The 16,626-nt window shown below is 38.2% G+C and overlaps 1 protein-coding gene across 1 annotated transcript in view; it reads left to right on the top strand.

The window, feature by feature from the left end:
* LRP2 (LDL receptor related protein 2) overlaps positions 1 to 16,626 on the top strand; it is a 118,889-nt gene that overhangs the window by 81,183 nt on the left and 21,080 nt on the right. Inside the window, exons 46-60 of the mRNA XM_062005173.1 lie at positions 455 to 574; positions 1,371 to 1,502; positions 2,383 to 2,584; positions 3,040 to 3,335; positions 3,844 to 4,360; positions 6,752 to 6,904; positions 7,369 to 7,539; positions 8,818 to 9,041; positions 9,429 to 9,606; positions 10,092 to 10,288; positions 11,922 to 12,167; positions 13,084 to 13,212; positions 13,910 to 14,029; positions 14,587 to 14,703; positions 15,461 to 15,577. Coding sequence (XP_061861157.1) covers positions 455 to 574; positions 1,371 to 1,502; positions 2,383 to 2,584; positions 3,040 to 3,335; positions 3,844 to 4,360; positions 6,752 to 6,904; positions 7,369 to 7,539; positions 8,818 to 9,041; positions 9,429 to 9,606; positions 10,092 to 10,288; positions 11,922 to 12,167; positions 13,084 to 13,212; positions 13,910 to 14,029; positions 14,587 to 14,703; positions 15,461 to 15,577 — 2,919 coding nt within the window. The remainder of the gene's footprint in view (positions 1 to 454; positions 575 to 1,370; positions 1,503 to 2,382; positions 2,585 to 3,039; positions 3,336 to 3,843; positions 4,361 to 6,751; positions 6,905 to 7,368; positions 7,540 to 8,817; positions 9,042 to 9,428; positions 9,607 to 10,091; positions 10,289 to 11,921; positions 12,168 to 13,083; positions 13,213 to 13,909; positions 14,030 to 14,586; positions 14,704 to 15,460; positions 15,578 to 16,626) is intronic.

The following is a 16,626-nucleotide window of genomic DNA, read 5'->3' as shown; positions in this document are numbered from 1 at the left end:
ATGATCTCTAGAGGTCCCTTCCAACTTCTACCATTCTGTGATATTACTTCCTTACTGCATATTTGGATTCCTTGTAAAGCATGGAGTCTGTTGCTGCCTTGTTTGGGAACGGGACTGTGGACATTTTCTTCTGCAGGAATCTCAAGTATAACCTTAGAACATATTTACAGTTGCTGCATTGAATCCTGTTTCCAGGGAATTTCTGTCTACTTACTAGCTGTTTTGTATAAACAAGGAGAGAATTAAGCCCATTTTTTGCATACAAAGATCAAGCTACTTTGTACAGTGAACTCTTTGCAGAAAGGCTGTGAAAAGACATCCTTCCTAGCATAATTTTTTCTCTTTCTTTTTTGGGGTCTGTAATATTTTTGCATAACATGGACTCAAAAGCAACTTAGAACAAGTTGGAAATGTAACAGAAAGAAAGAAGTCATGCATAGGTTTTTTCTTCCAGTCTCACTGACTTGCACAAATAATGAGTTTCGTTGTACATCGGGACGTTGTATTCCTGCTCATTGGTACTGTGATCAAGGAATAGACTGTGCTGATGGCTCTGATGAACCTGCTTCTTGTGGTAAGTTTATATTCAGAAGATGCAACATGAGGGGTTATGGGAAATTAGTAGTTTTTCTTGTAGACAACAGCTTAAATACAGACTAGGTTAAATATCTTCTGAGGTTTATTCAGCGACTCTAAATAATCTGAGTCACTGAGTAATCAAAGTCTTAAAGCTGTGTATGGAATATGCAGGTGTTAAATTGCGACAATTGATTTTAATGTTACTACTCTTAATGTATAACTTCCTTTCTAAGACTGTGATGGTTGTGGATCAAGTGATGAAAAGTAACAAGTATTTTAATATTGATTTGACTGTAAAGGCAGACGTCCCATTGTACAGAAAGTATGTTTGCAATATTGCATTTGGGAAAAAAAGCAATGTGCAATGTAGAGAGATTGTTGACACAGTATGAGGTAGAGTATTGTAGTATTACAATAAGCAAATCCTGTATGTATAGTAGAAACCAATGGTAATAAACAACGGAGGGAGGAAGAAAGTCAGAAGAAGTAATCTCCAGAGAGGAAGACAAGGAGCTAAGCAAAGTCACTGGGAATTAATATCACAACATAGTCATTATTCTCACTGTTAAATTTGGCATAACACAAGGCAGAACAGATTCTTCTATGATTTAAACAGGGCTGATAGCTCACTTTCCACATTACTGGAGTTGCACCTTTAGCTTAAGACTGTCTTACATGTAAGCTTTTATTTTACATTTCATTATCATAAAGTTGTCCTTAAAATACCCTCCACAGTAGATTTGCCTGGCAATGTATGTTAGTCTAACAAGCAGAGTGTGTTCATTTTTAAGTGCCCCAAGTGCGGACTTGTTCAAGCGACCAGTTCAGGTGTGATGATGGCAGATGTATCCCAGGAACATGGATCTGTGATGGTGATAATGACTGTGGAGATATGAGTGATGAGGATCAAAGACATAATTGTGGTAAGTGTTTAATACAAATAGATACTGCACTTTTTTTGTTTGTTCTGGAGGCATTTTTAGGAAACAACAAACCAACCCGCAAACTCCCACCTTCTGCCATTTTTTCTATCTGTACAGGTGCACATTACACGAGATACAGTCTTCCTACACCTTAATTTTCATTTGTTTAGTTAAAATAGAATATTTTACTGGTAAGAACCCCAAATTGTTCTAATTTTGTGATCACTCCTCTTTGTATTGTTGAATTCAAACAAATTGGGTGTTGGTTTGTGTGGAGTTGTTTATGTGATCTGGGGCAATAGCAGCTTCAGTGTAGATACTTCCTGGTTGTCATGCACTACGTATATTAAAAACATATTAAAAAACACATGGGTTTTGGCATAATTTCTTTGAATTAGTAAGCAAAATAAACTTGGCTGTTTAGAAGGTAAACAAAGGGAAAGAAGGTTTGCTTGGCATCCTTATCCTTTTTAACTGCAGTGGTGCTTCTTCTGTTTGCTCTGTGGAGCACAGAGTACCTTGAAGAAAGCAAATGATAGAGAACTTAGGCCTAATACCTGTTCAGTTCCCTGAAAATCTGTCCAGACATGCGAAAAGCTTATAATGAGAATCCAACAAGATCCAGAGTTCTGCAAATGCCACCGTTGCCTGGGGAATCCTGAAGTGTTTTGTCTCCTTATCAGCCTCCATGACAAGCAACGCTCAGTGAAAATCAGTGGGATTGTGTATGAGTTTTGTATGAGAGCGTGCATTGTTATCTAGCTCTGCAGAGCATGCTATATTGCAGATTGTGGGTGGATATCCAAGCTGTGTGTGTCCATGCGGCAGGGCAGGGTGTTACATACGTCTCTGTGTGTCAGCGAACGTGCTTTTCTTTCAGCAAATCGCAACTGCACAGCAGCAGAGTTCACATGTGCCAACAACCGCCCCCCGCTCAGGAGGTGCATTCCCCGGGCGTGGGTCTGTGACGGTGATGCTGACTGCAGCGACGCGTTGGATGAACACCAGAACTGCACACGAAGGTCTTGCACAGAAAATGAGTTTACTTGTAGCAATGGCTTGTGCATCCGAAACACATACAGGTTTGTAACTACCTGAGCAACAGCAGAAATTCTCAACATTTCCTTGAAGTCAATGAGCTGATTCAGCCTCTTTTATTCCACACTATTTAGTTGTTAAGTAGATCTGCATATTATAATGAAACTTATTATCTGCTATGCATTCATTTGTTAGTTTTAATGTGAAAATGCCCTAAAATTTTCTACACTAATATCCCCAGTGCTCACCATTAGCCGTTAATCCTTCTTATTGTGCCTAGTAACCTGTCCTGGGATGATTCTGTTCAGCTTGTAATGCATACAGGGAATACAAGAGGTCTCACAGAATCAGACTCTATTTAATATGACCCTGATTTCTCTTCCATTGGAGCCAAAAAGGTCTGACCTTGTTTGGAAATCAGGAGAATGTGTCTATCTATCTGCCCTAGAGATAGTGATTGCCTTCTTATATTTGAAAAAAAGTGTTCATTCTTTTTCAGATGTGACAGGAGGAATGACTGTGGCGACAGCAGTGATGAAAGGGGATGCATCTATGAACCATGTCAACAACACCAGTTTACTTGTCAGAATGGGCGCTGCATTTCCAAGGCCTACATCTGTGATGGGGATAATGACTGTGGTGATGAATCTGATGAGCTGGAACATCTCTGTAATACACCAGAAGCGACCTGTGCTCCCCATCATTTTAAATGTGACAATGGAAACTGTATTGAAATGGTTAAAGTCTGCAATCGATTGGATGATTGCCTAGATAATAGCGATGAAAAAGGATGTGGTATGTGTAGATTTGTTTGCACTGTCTTAATTGAAAATGCTTAGACAACCTTAAAAAAACCCAAGAATTCTTAAGGCATTGCTTAATTACAGTCACATCTATTCCATGGATGTCTCTCAGAAGGTTTATTAAAAATGCATATATCATTTTTTTTGTTTTAATTAAATCATACTTACTATTTATTGTTCTAACACATTGTAAAATTATCTAATTACATAGACTCAGTGTAGTTCATACATTTTTATATATTGCCCTTACATTTTCAAAATTCACCTTTAATAACTGTGTTTTTTGCACTCTGTGGTTGGTGACAGATCTCAAAGTTGGTAGAAGAATTATATATTTTAATAGATTCTTTTCTGTGCTCCCTTATTATAGCAGCCCAGATTTATAGTCAATGTTTTCATGGAGTAGCAGGAAGAGAGAGCTAGAGAGAGGATTTTGGAAAGTGACTGCACTATTTTCTCTGCTAACTGGTTACTTGAATAGAACTTCTTTCCTTCCCCAGGTATAAATGAATGCAATGACTCTTCAATCAGTAGATGTGATCATGACTGTACAGACACACAGACAAGTTTCTATTGTTCTTGTCATCCTGGATACAAACTTATGTCTGATAAACGGACTTGTGATGATATTGATGAGTGCAATGAAACTCCATCAGTATGTAGCCAGATTTGTGAGAACACAGCTGGCTCCTACATCTGTAAGTGTGCTCCAGGCTATATCCGGGAGCCTGACGGAAAAAGTTGCCGGCAAAATAGTAATATCTCCCCATACCTTATTTTTAGCAACCGTTACTATCTGAGAAATCTCACAGCAGATGGCCAGTCTTACTCTCTCATTTTGCAAGGACTGAGAAATGTGGTGGCACTGGACTTTGACAGGGTGGAAAAGAGGTTGTACTGGATTGATGTGGGGAGGAAAGTCATTGAACGAATGTTCCTAAATGGAACAAATAAGGAGACGGTGATAAGTGATGATGTGCCCAATGGGGAAGGGATCGCTGTCGATTGGGTTGGCAGGTAAGAAAATATGTTCTCTGTTGTTCTGGGCTACTAAGAAGTGATGTGTGAGGGAGTTTTTTTAGAGTTTTTCTCCTACTTCATATGAAATCCATGGCGAGTGCTGAAGTAGTTTTGGATTGTGAATGCAGTCTTACACAACTGCTCTGGAACTGTTCATGGATGTCTAATACATTACATAACACTTTTGTTCAATTGCTCTCATATGTACTATACGGAGGTTATACAAGAGTTGCTGTCTCATCAACAGTAAAGTAGTACATAAAACCCCCCAACCAAGTTTGGAGAAAATAATGTTAGCAAACCATTAACGAACAGACTAGACAAGCAGGTAGGTGGCTATGGAGCAGGGATTCAGAGCTTAAGCTCGTTATTCCATTGCTAGCAGTTGTTAGGGTTGAGATACAGGTTTCACTCTATGCATAAACAATATGTTAGAGCAGGTAACTAGATTCCAATGAAGAAAGTAATGGAATTTAGCTCCTGTACCAGTGTGAAAAACATGTTTATTTTGCTCTTGAAAAATGCACGTTTAACTTACACTTGAATAGCATGATCCACGTCATTTGCTATAAGGAGGGCAGTGAAAGGGTGAGATAATTTGAAAGCACTTTGTATTATAGTAATTTGTAATTTGCTCATTGTAAGTGAAAAAGCAGACTGATTTACTCTTACAGAAACTCTGTCCTTATGTGGCGACCTCTCTGACAGTGTTCTTGTCTAAGTTTCATCAGGTTTTGCTTTCTGAGTGCCCTTTCTGAGTTTAGATATCATGCACGAGACTACGAAATAATGAGAATGGTTCGAAAAGTCACATTTGGAGCTTACATGGGAGTCTTTATATGAATGTGTCAATATGATAGGGTTTTTTAAACCTAATGATAATTAATGTTGTCAGCAGTCTCAAATGCTTTATGATTCACAGAGAGGTGAAGGAGGGCCCTAATATTAGCCAAAGGGGTCCTCCTGCTCCATTACTTATACAGTTGATGAATTATTTCAGCTACCATTAGTTAAATCTTCAGTCAGTTTTATTTTAGGTTATTCAGAAAGGCTGAAGAACAGTACAACGGTTCATAAGTTTTTCTGCTTGTGTTCAGTACAGGGAGAGGACTGGTGGATGCCATGAGGTGCAGGTTGAGGAGGACTTCCTCTCTGGTGGGAATGGCACTACTCAGGGTGATGTAGTGAGATTGTATCTGTCAGACTATTTCTGGCACAGCCCTGTGGATGCCAGAGCTGACCACCAGCTGTGCAGATGATTTCAAAGAAGCCCACTGTATTTCCAATTAAATTAAATACTTCATTTATTTTTACAGGCTTTTAAAAATCATTGCCTCAGCTTGCATGACTTCTTTGATTACAGCTGTGTATAATGCCTAGTCAAAGTAATAGAAGTGTTAGAAAATCTAGATGAAGTTTAAATTAGGCCATTGAACAGGTTAGGAGTTTTCAAAGGTGTTGTGGTTTAACCCAACTGGCAACTAAGCCCCCCACAGCTCAGGTCATGGAGGAATGAAGCAGAAAAATAAAACTTGTGGGTTGAGATAAAGAAAATCAAGGAATTCATTCACCACTTCCCATGGACAAGCAGGTGTTCAGCTTTCTCAAGGACAGCAGCTTTCCATCACATATAATGGGTACCTGGGAAGGGAAATGCTGTCACTTTATGTGTACCCCACTTCCTTCTTTCCCCGGCTTGATATGCCAAGCATGATGTCATATGGTCTGGGATATCTCTTTGATATGATGAACTGGGGTCAGCTGTCCCAGCTGTGTCCCCTCCCAGATTCTTGTCGCCCTCTGGCTTACTTGCTGTTGAGGTGAGAAGCAGAAAAGGCTTTGACTTTGTGTAAGACTATTTAGGAGTAATTAAAACATTCCTGTGTTATCAATGCTGTTTTCAGCACAAATCTAAAGCATAGCCCTATAGGAGGTACTATGAAGGACATTAACTATCCTAGCCAAAACCAGCACAAAAGGAGAATCTACCAACCATTATATCTGTTTGATAAGAGGAGAGGTGATGGCATGGAGCAGATAATGACTCTCTCCAATGTGTTACAGTCCTGATCACAATCCATTGCAATGCGTGTCTGTTTTCTTGCTCCTCTTTGCTGGCTATTGCTGGTGGGAGAGGAAGGAAAGAGAAGGAGGGTTTAAGAGTTTATAGACAAATGGAATATTATTACTCAACTATGCAACTGCAGGAACAGTAGGAGTCAAAAAAGCAGTATGAAGCATGGTGTAGAAGAGATGTCAGTGTGTATTCTTTACAGTGATTATATTGTTTCTAGGAGAAGAAAACCTGTGAAAATTTAAAATGCTGTGATGCAAAATAAACCAAAATAAGTAAATAACAGTAAATAAATTCACTCTGAAACATTTCAGAAAGTTGTACTGGGTGGATGCCTACAAAGATTGTCTCTACGTCTCTGAACTTGATGGAAGATTCCGAAAGAAACTAGTGGATCGCTGTGTGGATGCCAACAACACTTTCTGCTTTCAGTACCCCAGGGCAATTGTTGTTCATCCAAAATATGGGTATGACATTTTAAGACTGCTTTTAATTTCTTTTGCAAATAGTTTTGCATTATCTCTGAAAATCTGTAATAAATTTTGGTTGTCTGCACTTAGATTTGTGTGGCATTAGGTCCTAATTTCAGCTTAGGAAAAGTAGTAGCCTATGTACAGGGCTGTCAGATATCATTGAAAGTGGAATTTGGTTCCATGTGGACAAGGAAGTTCTGATTGCAAGGCTAAAAAGGTTGATAGAAGTTTGTGTGGTTTGATAGATAGTGGGGATACCAGTTGCATTCTTTGAAGACAATTTTGACCACATGATTGTCTGCTGTAGCACTTTAAGTAACAAATATATTAACCTTTTTCCTCTCTCTGCCAACTTCTTTAGTTCTCTTGCAGGAAAAACTGTATTTGAGCTGTGGCTTCTAATATTTACTTCAGCATATTTTTGCTACAAAACTAACTGTAATTGTTTATTTGAACAGACAAGTTTACTGGACGGACTGGGCAGATCAAGCCTATATTGGACGAGCAGGCATGGATGGCACAGAGAAGACAGTGATTATCTCTACAAAGTTAGAGTGGCCCAATGGACTCACTATAGATTACACCAACGACAAGCTCTACTGGGCAGATGCCCATCTGAATTACATTGAGTACGTAAGCAGAAAAGAATGAAACAACTAAACAATTGCTCATGTGAGATTGCAGTGGTAGCATTTATAGATACTGTAAGCATCATATCTTTTTCTACCCACTGACTATGGGAAAGCAGAGTCAGAAAGTCTGGAGTAGTAGACAATATAAATCACTAGATGACACAGTAGCCTAGTTCCTATCTTTAAATTTTAGCTCCCACTGGAAGTAGTCCAAAAATTACAGTGAGAAGATTCAGTCTCTCTTTGAATATGCAAGTTTTCTTTAACTAGGTGTGCAACTTTAATTAGAGCAAAACAGAGTATCAAATGACTGTTTTTTCTGATTTACTTGTTTCTGCCTGTAGATAAGAGTTGAGCCGTAGCTAAAGTAGTTATGTGCTAATAAAGTAGTATGCAAATTTATACATCTCTGAATGTTGGACTATAGGTCTGACATGGAATTTCCTGATAGTGTATGAGGGTTATTTTGTTAAGACAAATCTATTAATTGCTTCTGGTGTTAGAATTTTTTACCTAAATATCATTAAAAATGAATAAGCAACATTCTGGTTCTTGTCAAGGCATTGAAATACCTTAGAAACAATCCTTTATATTGATATCAGTATTTCTTTTTGTATTCATGTTTACACATACACTTAGATTTATGTTTACTTCTTCTTTATATTAATTCTTCTGGAAGCCTTTTCTATGCTGAAGTGTTTGAAGTGTCTTTTTAAAAATTGTACATTAATTGTACGTGTATTATTTAGTCTCTCTCTCTTTCTCTCTTGCATTTCATAATTTCCCCATATAGCGTGTGATAGTAAAACCAGAAAACTTTATTAAAGATATCTCATCAGAGGAGGCTTTAAATCAGAAAGACACGTAAAATTGAAGAATTTAGGAGGCTTATTATTTTTTTAAGTGTTCCATTGTCAGTGGTTGGAATGACCCAGGCAAGCTTGTCTGCCATGTGACAAAAATAACTTGCTGTGAGGCAGTATATGTGCAAAATTTCATTGGACTAGCTGATAATGCTTCTGTGGAAAGACTTTACATTTCAGTGGATATTCCTCTATTCCACTTATTTGCCTAAAATAACCTGTTTTACTTTCCTGCATATCTTAAAATGAACTCACTGAGAACAATGTTCTACCATTAGGCACTAAAGAAGCTGCAATTCCACATCTCATGATCCTGGTCACCAATAACGAAGTACCACAGGCATACATAATAAAGATGTGAAGATGTTTAACATTTATCTGAATGTTTTGCACATCTTTTTTCTTTTTGTAGGTACTCTGACCTGGATGGACATCATCGACACACAGTGTATGATGGGACTTTACCTCATCCGTTTGCAATAACTATTTTTGAAGACACGATATATTGGACTGACTGGAACACAAGGACAGTTGAAAAGGGAAATAAATATGATGGATCAGACAGGACTGTTCTTGTGAACACCACACACAGGCCATTTGACATCCATGTTTACCACCCATACAGACAGCCATTTGGTGAGAAAACACAATTAGGTTTTCATTTAGAGAGTCAGCTGTTATTCAGAGATTAATTGTAAAGAGTCCTGAGTGCATTCAGCTTTTGGCTTTGTGGGGAACAAAATGCACTGGGTAAATGTAGTCCTGTGCTTTACATTTATAGATTGCCTTCTCTTTGAATAGCAATGACTAGAAATGCGTTATTTTAAATTTGATTCTAAAACCTCATGCTGAATAGTATGTGAAACAATATGTATTTTGCTCACTACATGACTACTTACCTAGGTTTTGTTTTTCAACTTATTAAGCTTTCAATATAGTATTAGAAGACTTTATTGTAGATTCAGACCTTTTATGTCCTAGGATTTGCAAAGTGTAGTAATATTTATTTTTCTGTTTTACCAGTTAATAATCCTTGTGGCAACAACAATGGTGGTTGTTCCCATCTTTGCCTAATAAAAGCTGGTGGTCAGGGTTATGCCTGTGAATGTCCCGATAACTTCATGATAGTACAGTTTGGCAATACAGCCCACTGCCTTCCAATGTGCTCTAGCACCCAGTTTCTCTGTGCAGACACTGAGAGGTAAGTCCACTGTTCACTGACTTTTTTTTTCAGTGTTTTTTAAAATATATGTATTAGAGTTTACTCTCTTCCAAAGGGCATAAGATTAGGGATTCCTTCTGCATTCACTAGGAGTTTGTGATGTACTTGCAAAGAAAAACCCAAGACTAGACAGACTACCATCTTTGAAAAATACTTTGTAGACAGTATTTCTACTTTTGTTCATGTTATATGACAGTGCAATGTAGCAAAGCTGGGGCTGTTAGAAACATGTACATCCAGAAACTATTTCCAGTTGAATTCACAAACCAAGAACCTTCTCTTCTTTTTTTTGTTTGTATGCATCATTTACAATACATCTGTTTTTGTTAAATCCATGTTGTCTTCCAGCGGCCCAGGAAAACCATTTAGCTGACGTAGGAGCATGTTTCGAAGCCTTTGTCTGGTTGATCGTCTATCTGTAGAGACATATGCTCAACAAAGAAAACACTGTTTTCTCTTTGTAGATGTATTCCTATCTGGTGGAAATGTGATGGACAGAGGGACTGTCGAGATGGCTCTGATGAGCCTCCAACCTGTCCTCACCGATACTGTCCTGTTGGTCAGTTCCAGTGTAATGATGGCAACTGCACAAGTCCACACTTCTTGTGCAATACTCAGCCAGATTGTCATGATGGATCAGATGAAGATGCTGTACTTTGTGGTATGTTACAACTAATAAGTTTAAGTGTTTTGCAAGTACAAAATATGTAAACTATATATAAATGTCAGAATCATTATCCCTTTTTTATAGGTGAAAAAGTGAGGTCAATAGATGCAGTTTTTTCTAGTCTTGTAGCTGCTAGAGCAATTCACCTCAGTTCAAAAGCAGGGTAAAGGAGTGCAAAAATCTGCTATATCAAAACATAAACTTTTTCTAAAGTTTTGAGGCAAATATGCACTGATGTCAATTACAATTTGAGATATAAAATACTAGAAGCAGGACCCCTATTGTTTTGTTCTAAGTAAAGCCATGGTATGAAAAATCTAGGTTTTCTTAATGCCCAGGTCAGTCTACCAGGTATGCTTATTTACCCTGTGTTCTAGAGCTTTGCATGGTGGGACAAAATTATTTCACTATCTGCATTGCACAAAATCTGGTGCATGTGGGAAGATTTGTTTTGGAGAGCTGTTTGTGATGGCAGTATTTTAGAAATGTAGCCTAATTATGTTCGTAGAATAATGTTATTTCCTTAAAAATGTGTATTCCACATACCTATATCTAGTTTAAAAAAGCACATCCTTAGTTCTCTTAGTTCTCTTTTTGTAAGTAATGTAATTCTGGCAGTTGTAAGCCTTTTTATGTATAAAGAGAAGGTGGTGTTGGGAAAAGCATTGTGGTTGTGTAATTGATAGTTTCATTGCCTTCCCTTAGCAAAGTGTTTCTAACAATGAAAGAATTAAGTGAAACATCAATTTTACCTGAGTTTCAAATAGCTAAGCTCTTAAATGTGACAGAGGGGAATATTAAATAAGTAGAAATGTGGTAGCTGCATAATGTATCACTGGTTTTCACTGTATTTCACTTATTTCACTGTAATAAAAGTCAGTTTATGTCTATATAATTCCTTCTACTCATCATCTTTTGCATTGGAATAGAATCCTTTAGTCTAGAAAATGTATAGAAACTATAATATACTGTTCCCTCTTGAACAGTTTGGCATTATATGTAAAAAAAAGTAGTAGGATGGTGTCCAGTGAGACATACAAACTCTGGGAACAGAGATCAGTATTGATTCCTATTTTCATAGATCTTCAGAGCTCCCCCAGTTTTGCAGCACTGCTGACATTAGCTTCTAGTGCTTTGCCCTTTGACAACAGAGGTTATATATTTACACATTGTCCAGCTGATATTAGCATGGACTTCTGCCACGTTTTTGGACACATTCATTCCTAGTCAGAGGAACAGGCTCATCAGGCAGTGTACATTTAGGTTTGTATCATGGCCAGAGCCTCAATGTTGCTTAGCTCCTCTGCAAAGTGACCGGGAGCCCCTGCCTCAGTCATGTTTGAGTTCTGTGTTTACCCCCTTCTGCTTTAGGAGAAGATAGCATCTAGAGCCTAGAGAAGATAGTATGTAGAGCCTTAGTGAGCTTGTTTGAAGATGCCTGTGGGAAATATGTCATGTGTCATTAAAAATCTGCACCTTTGTTTTAATGTTTCTTAAATGTGTTTTAAACTATAGTGGCTTTTGAAAAAACTTTTGGTGTTGACATGATAACAGTTTGATTGACATAATAGTGGCACACCATTCCTGTAAGCTTCAGTATCCTAACAGCCAATTTGTATTCTTTCAGCTAACCACCAATGTGAAACTCATCAGTGGCAGTGTGCCAATAAACGATGTATCCCAGAAGCCTGGCAGTGTGATAGAGAGGATGATTGTGGCGACAACTCGGATGAAGATAGTACCCACTGTGCCAGTAGAACCTGTCCCCCAGGCCAATTTAAATGTGACAATGGCCGCTGCATCCCACAGTCTTGGAAGTGTGATGTGGATGATGATTGTGGTGATAACTCTGATGAGCCCTTCCATGAATGCAGTAAGCACACAGATGTAGTAAGGTGCCTACATTATAGTGCACCAAATGCAGATCAAACTGCATTACTTAAGTTTCCTGAGGTTGCAAATTTATTGGAAAGGAATATTTTCTGCAAGCTAATTGCCATCATGTAGTAAAGAGTGTTAGAAAAAACTGAGGCTGTGTGGCAACTTACTATTTCCTTATTCTTGAAGGGGAGAAGTCTTAGTTATGCTGGTCAAATTATCAGGAACTGTCAGTGTCTCACTCTGACTTGCTTGATGCTAGCAGCATCCTTTTCTTGGCCCCTAACAACACTTTGTAGAAAGGGTATATGCCGATCCATTGCCTGTGTGGAAGCAGTGAAGACCAGTTGACCAGCTTTTACCTTGTTCCACTTTGGAGTATGACGTATGTCATATTACAAAAAACAAAGTAAACTTTCATTTCCTGAAGCTAAAGTTTCTCATATTGATAGGCACATGATTTCTAAACAAAAGCTTACAAGGAGGAAAAATGCAGAGCACGGTCTAGCTGATGTTTAACAGCAACATTTTCCTATGTGCTCCAGCATGTCTCTGAGTCACTGTCCATCTGGAAGACTTTCTGACCAGGCTTTGCCATCTGAGGACAGACTGCCTCCAGGTTTGGAGCTTCTATTATCAGTGTTACCAGCTCTAAGTATTTCAGGAAAAAGTATACTGAATGTTGTTTGAAGTTGTCATGGATCTGTAGCATGTGCAGAATATAAGCAGCATAGATTGGAAAAGATGGTAAAATTGCATTTAATGCTTTCTCTTTTACAACACTGAAATTAGCAGACAACTCTTTTTAGATAACTGACTGTAAGTCATGACAGATTTTTAAAGGCAGAATAGCAAGGAGAACAGTTTAATGACTAAGTATCACAACTAACTTTGACAGCTGTCTCTTTCAGTGGGTCCTGCGTATCGGTGTGACAATCACACGGAGTTCAGCTGTAGAAGCAACTACCGTTGCATACCGTTGTGGGCAGTGTGCAATGGGAATGATGACTGCAGAGACAACAGTGATGAACAAGGCTGTGGTACGTGCAGAGAAGGAGATCATTTCAACATAACTTTGTACCTGAAGGATTTCTCCAATTTCCAAACACCTTGATTTTCTGAAGGTCTTCAGTAATCATGTAGATGTGCATATGTTGTTTTATATCAGTTAATTACCCTGGTAGGTATTTGTCTTTGGGAAAGAATCTTTGCAGCTTAATTGTGCAGTTCATGTGTTTATGAGCTCTGAAGATCCAGACTGTATTATTTTACCCAATATGTCATCAAGTGGCGCAGGAAATACTTTTACTTGAGCAGAACTACTTTAGGTAATTAAAACTGTCAGCATTTTCTGCGTGTACTTAACTTACCTCCTGTGCTGGTGAAACTGTCAGTATGGAAAGCATGATGATGCTTTCCCAGAGCCTCGCATTTGTGTGGAAACCTCTCATACACATATTCACAAAGCCTAGAGGACATTGGATCACTATATGAAAACCAGAAAAGATTTAAAAGTGTAACACACTGTGAGATCAAGATGCCCTCCTTTGACAATACTAAGTTTATCTCTTTGTATTTCCATCTCAGTTCTATATAGTTATTTCAGCTGTTTCTTAATCACTTCTCTATTGTTTGGCTCAGTTTGTAGCATGAGTGTCTGTATCTTCTGTGCATTCCATTTTATCCAAAAACGATGCTAATGTGTGCTGTTTCATTGGCAAACTGTCTTCACTGCAGAGGAGATGACTTGCAATCCTTTTGGAGATTTCCGTTGTGACAATCATCGCTGTATCCCACTGCGCTGGAAATGTGATGGAGATAATGACTGTGGAGATAACTCTGATGAGCACAACTGCAGTGAGTTCTTTTTTGGCTGCCAGCTTTTGATATAACTGTCCATTTCTTATGAGAATAGGGCAGACAGCTCTCAACTGCAGTCATTGCTTCCTATCAATCTATGGCATGTCTTTGCTGAAATACCACAGGGATGCCGCAAGGAAGCATTTTTGATACATAAAAGTGTTGATAAGTCCGGTCATCACAATAACAGAAATTCCCGTTTTCCCACTACATAACTGACCTTTATATTCTGCCCTATGTACAAACGTAGTATTACATAGTTCCTTAAACAGTGAGAATATTTTTTTTTCTGGTTTGGATTAAAAATTCCTGTATAATTCTGTGATGAAACAAAATCCACAATGAATTTCCTTTTTGGTATGTCAGGAGGGACATAGAATGTTTAACATAATTGAAGAGTTTTGAGGGGAAGACTGTTTTAACGTAATTTAGTTTCAAGCATTATATCACATTATCTGCCTATACTCCATTTGTCTGGCTTAGTGAGACAGGTGTGGATGTTTAAATCTACATCTGGTGAACTCTTTGTATTTGTACATCCATTTTAACTGAAGGTCCTCGTGAGTGCACAGAAAGCGAGTATCGTTGTGACAATTTGCGCTGCATTCCTTCCCGGTGGATCTGTGATCACGATGATGACTGTGAAGACAATTCAGACGAACGTGACTGTGGTGTGTATTGTCTGTATGCAACCTCTTACATATGCACACTTTTGTTTTTAATGTTATAAATTATCCTGTAAGATGATCTTTTATGGGAAACACCTTTAATAAGTAATGTTGACCAGATCACTTTAGCTATTCCAACAAAAGCAAAGGATACCACAGTTTTAATCACCTCCAACACTATTCAGCTTTGAGCCTCTCACTACAAGAAAGACACTGAGTTGCTGGAGCGTGTCCAGAGAAGGGCAACAAAGCTAGTGAGGGATCTAGAGAACAAGTCTGTTGAGGAGAAGCTGAGGGAGCTGGGATTGTTTAGTCTGGAGAAGAGGAGGCTGAGGGGAGACATGATTACTCTCTACGACTATGTGAAAGGAGGTTGTAGTGAAGTGGGAGCCAGTCTCTTCTCTGAGTAAATAGCCTGAAGTTGTGCCAGGAGAGATTTAGATGGAATATTAGGAAAAAATTTCACTGAGAGAGTTGTTAGACACTGGCAAAGCCTGCCCGGAGAGGTAATGGAGTCCCCATTGCTGGAAATATTTAAAAGATGTATACATGAGGTGCTGAGAGACATGATTTAGTGGTGGACTTGGCAGTGTGAAGTTAGTGGTTGGATTTGATGATCTTAAAGGTCTTTTCAAACTTAAATGATTCTGTGATGTTCACCTGGAATTTTGCAGTCATTTCTAGGATGATGTTCTCAAAAAGGAAGCTATTTGCATTTGAACAGGAAGACATTTCAACAGTTATTTCTGAATCTTTTCAGAGCTGAGAACCTGCCACCCAGGTTATTTCCAGTGTGACAGTGGACACTGTGTTGCAGAACGCTTCAGATGTGATGGAAATGCAGACTGCCTTGATTTCTCTGATGAAGCAACTTGTCGTGAGTTCCCAGCTTTGCAATTGGTGCTCATTGAGCACATTTACAGAAAGATTTGTACTTTTCTCTATTTAAGTGAAATGACACCTTGGAGATACAGAATTCCACAGCACTCAGTGATGTCAATAAAAATTCAGTATAATATTTTGAATCAGCTTTTTAAATAATTACAGGTTACCATCTCTTACACTGGTTGTAAACACGTTCCTAATGCTAGGAAATTAATGTGTTTACAAGGTCCAGCAGAAGACAGACATGGGATCACACTAAAATTGTTTACTATGTCACAAACACTGCAGGATCCATAGATTCAGTTGTACCATATTGTAACAAGGTTCTGTAATGGGATTGTTTTTAATACTCAAAGGCATGTATAGTTTCCTAAAGTATCAGTGAAGCCAAGGAAATAAAATCCTTTTCTATTTCTGTCTTCCTTCTGTATATTTATCTACTATGAAAAATGTCTGTATGCTGTAGCTTGTGTAGAACTACAGCTCCATCTCCTTACCCAGAAAGTATTGTTCCCAGTTGGAATGAAAATATCACCTTTGTGCTCTATCTGTGCTGACTTTGGCTTTTTAGGTTATTGAAGTGTTGGTTCTGACTTAAACGTTGAAACGATTTAGGCTTCAGCACTTCAGTATCTTCCCTTGTACTTAATTTTAACACCTGTGCTTTAAGCAAAAAGGGGCATCTGTGCAGTAGGACTTTTATTTTTCATGTAACTATATCCTGGCACGTACATTGCAACAATTATTGTTTAAGAACCTGAGTTATAAAACATTTGTCTGTGCTTAAAGGGAGAAAAAAGTATACGAGAAGCTATTGAAAGGGCAATGGTATGTTTTATTTATGTAAGTTGGAAGTAATTTTTTTTGTTTCTCTTCAGTTGAGGTTTTTTAACAGCTTTTACAGAATCTGGATATATTTCTACTACTATTTTTTTTTTTGTGAGCCCTTCTGGAATGAAGTGTCTTAGGTACTTCTGTTGTTCACATTTGCTGCCAGTGATGTTATTTGCATTTATTACTGACTTGGATTTGTTAGTAAAA

This window comes from Colius striatus, chromosome 11 (genome assembly GCF_028858725.1).
Source record: "Colius striatus isolate bColStr4 chromosome 11, bColStr4.1.hap1, whole genome shotgun sequence".
Lineage (NCBI taxonomy): Eukaryota > Metazoa > Chordata > Aves > Coliiformes > Coliidae > Colius > Colius striatus.
Note: the sequence above shows the minus strand (reverse complement) of the source record. Positions and strands in the feature narration are given on the sequence as shown.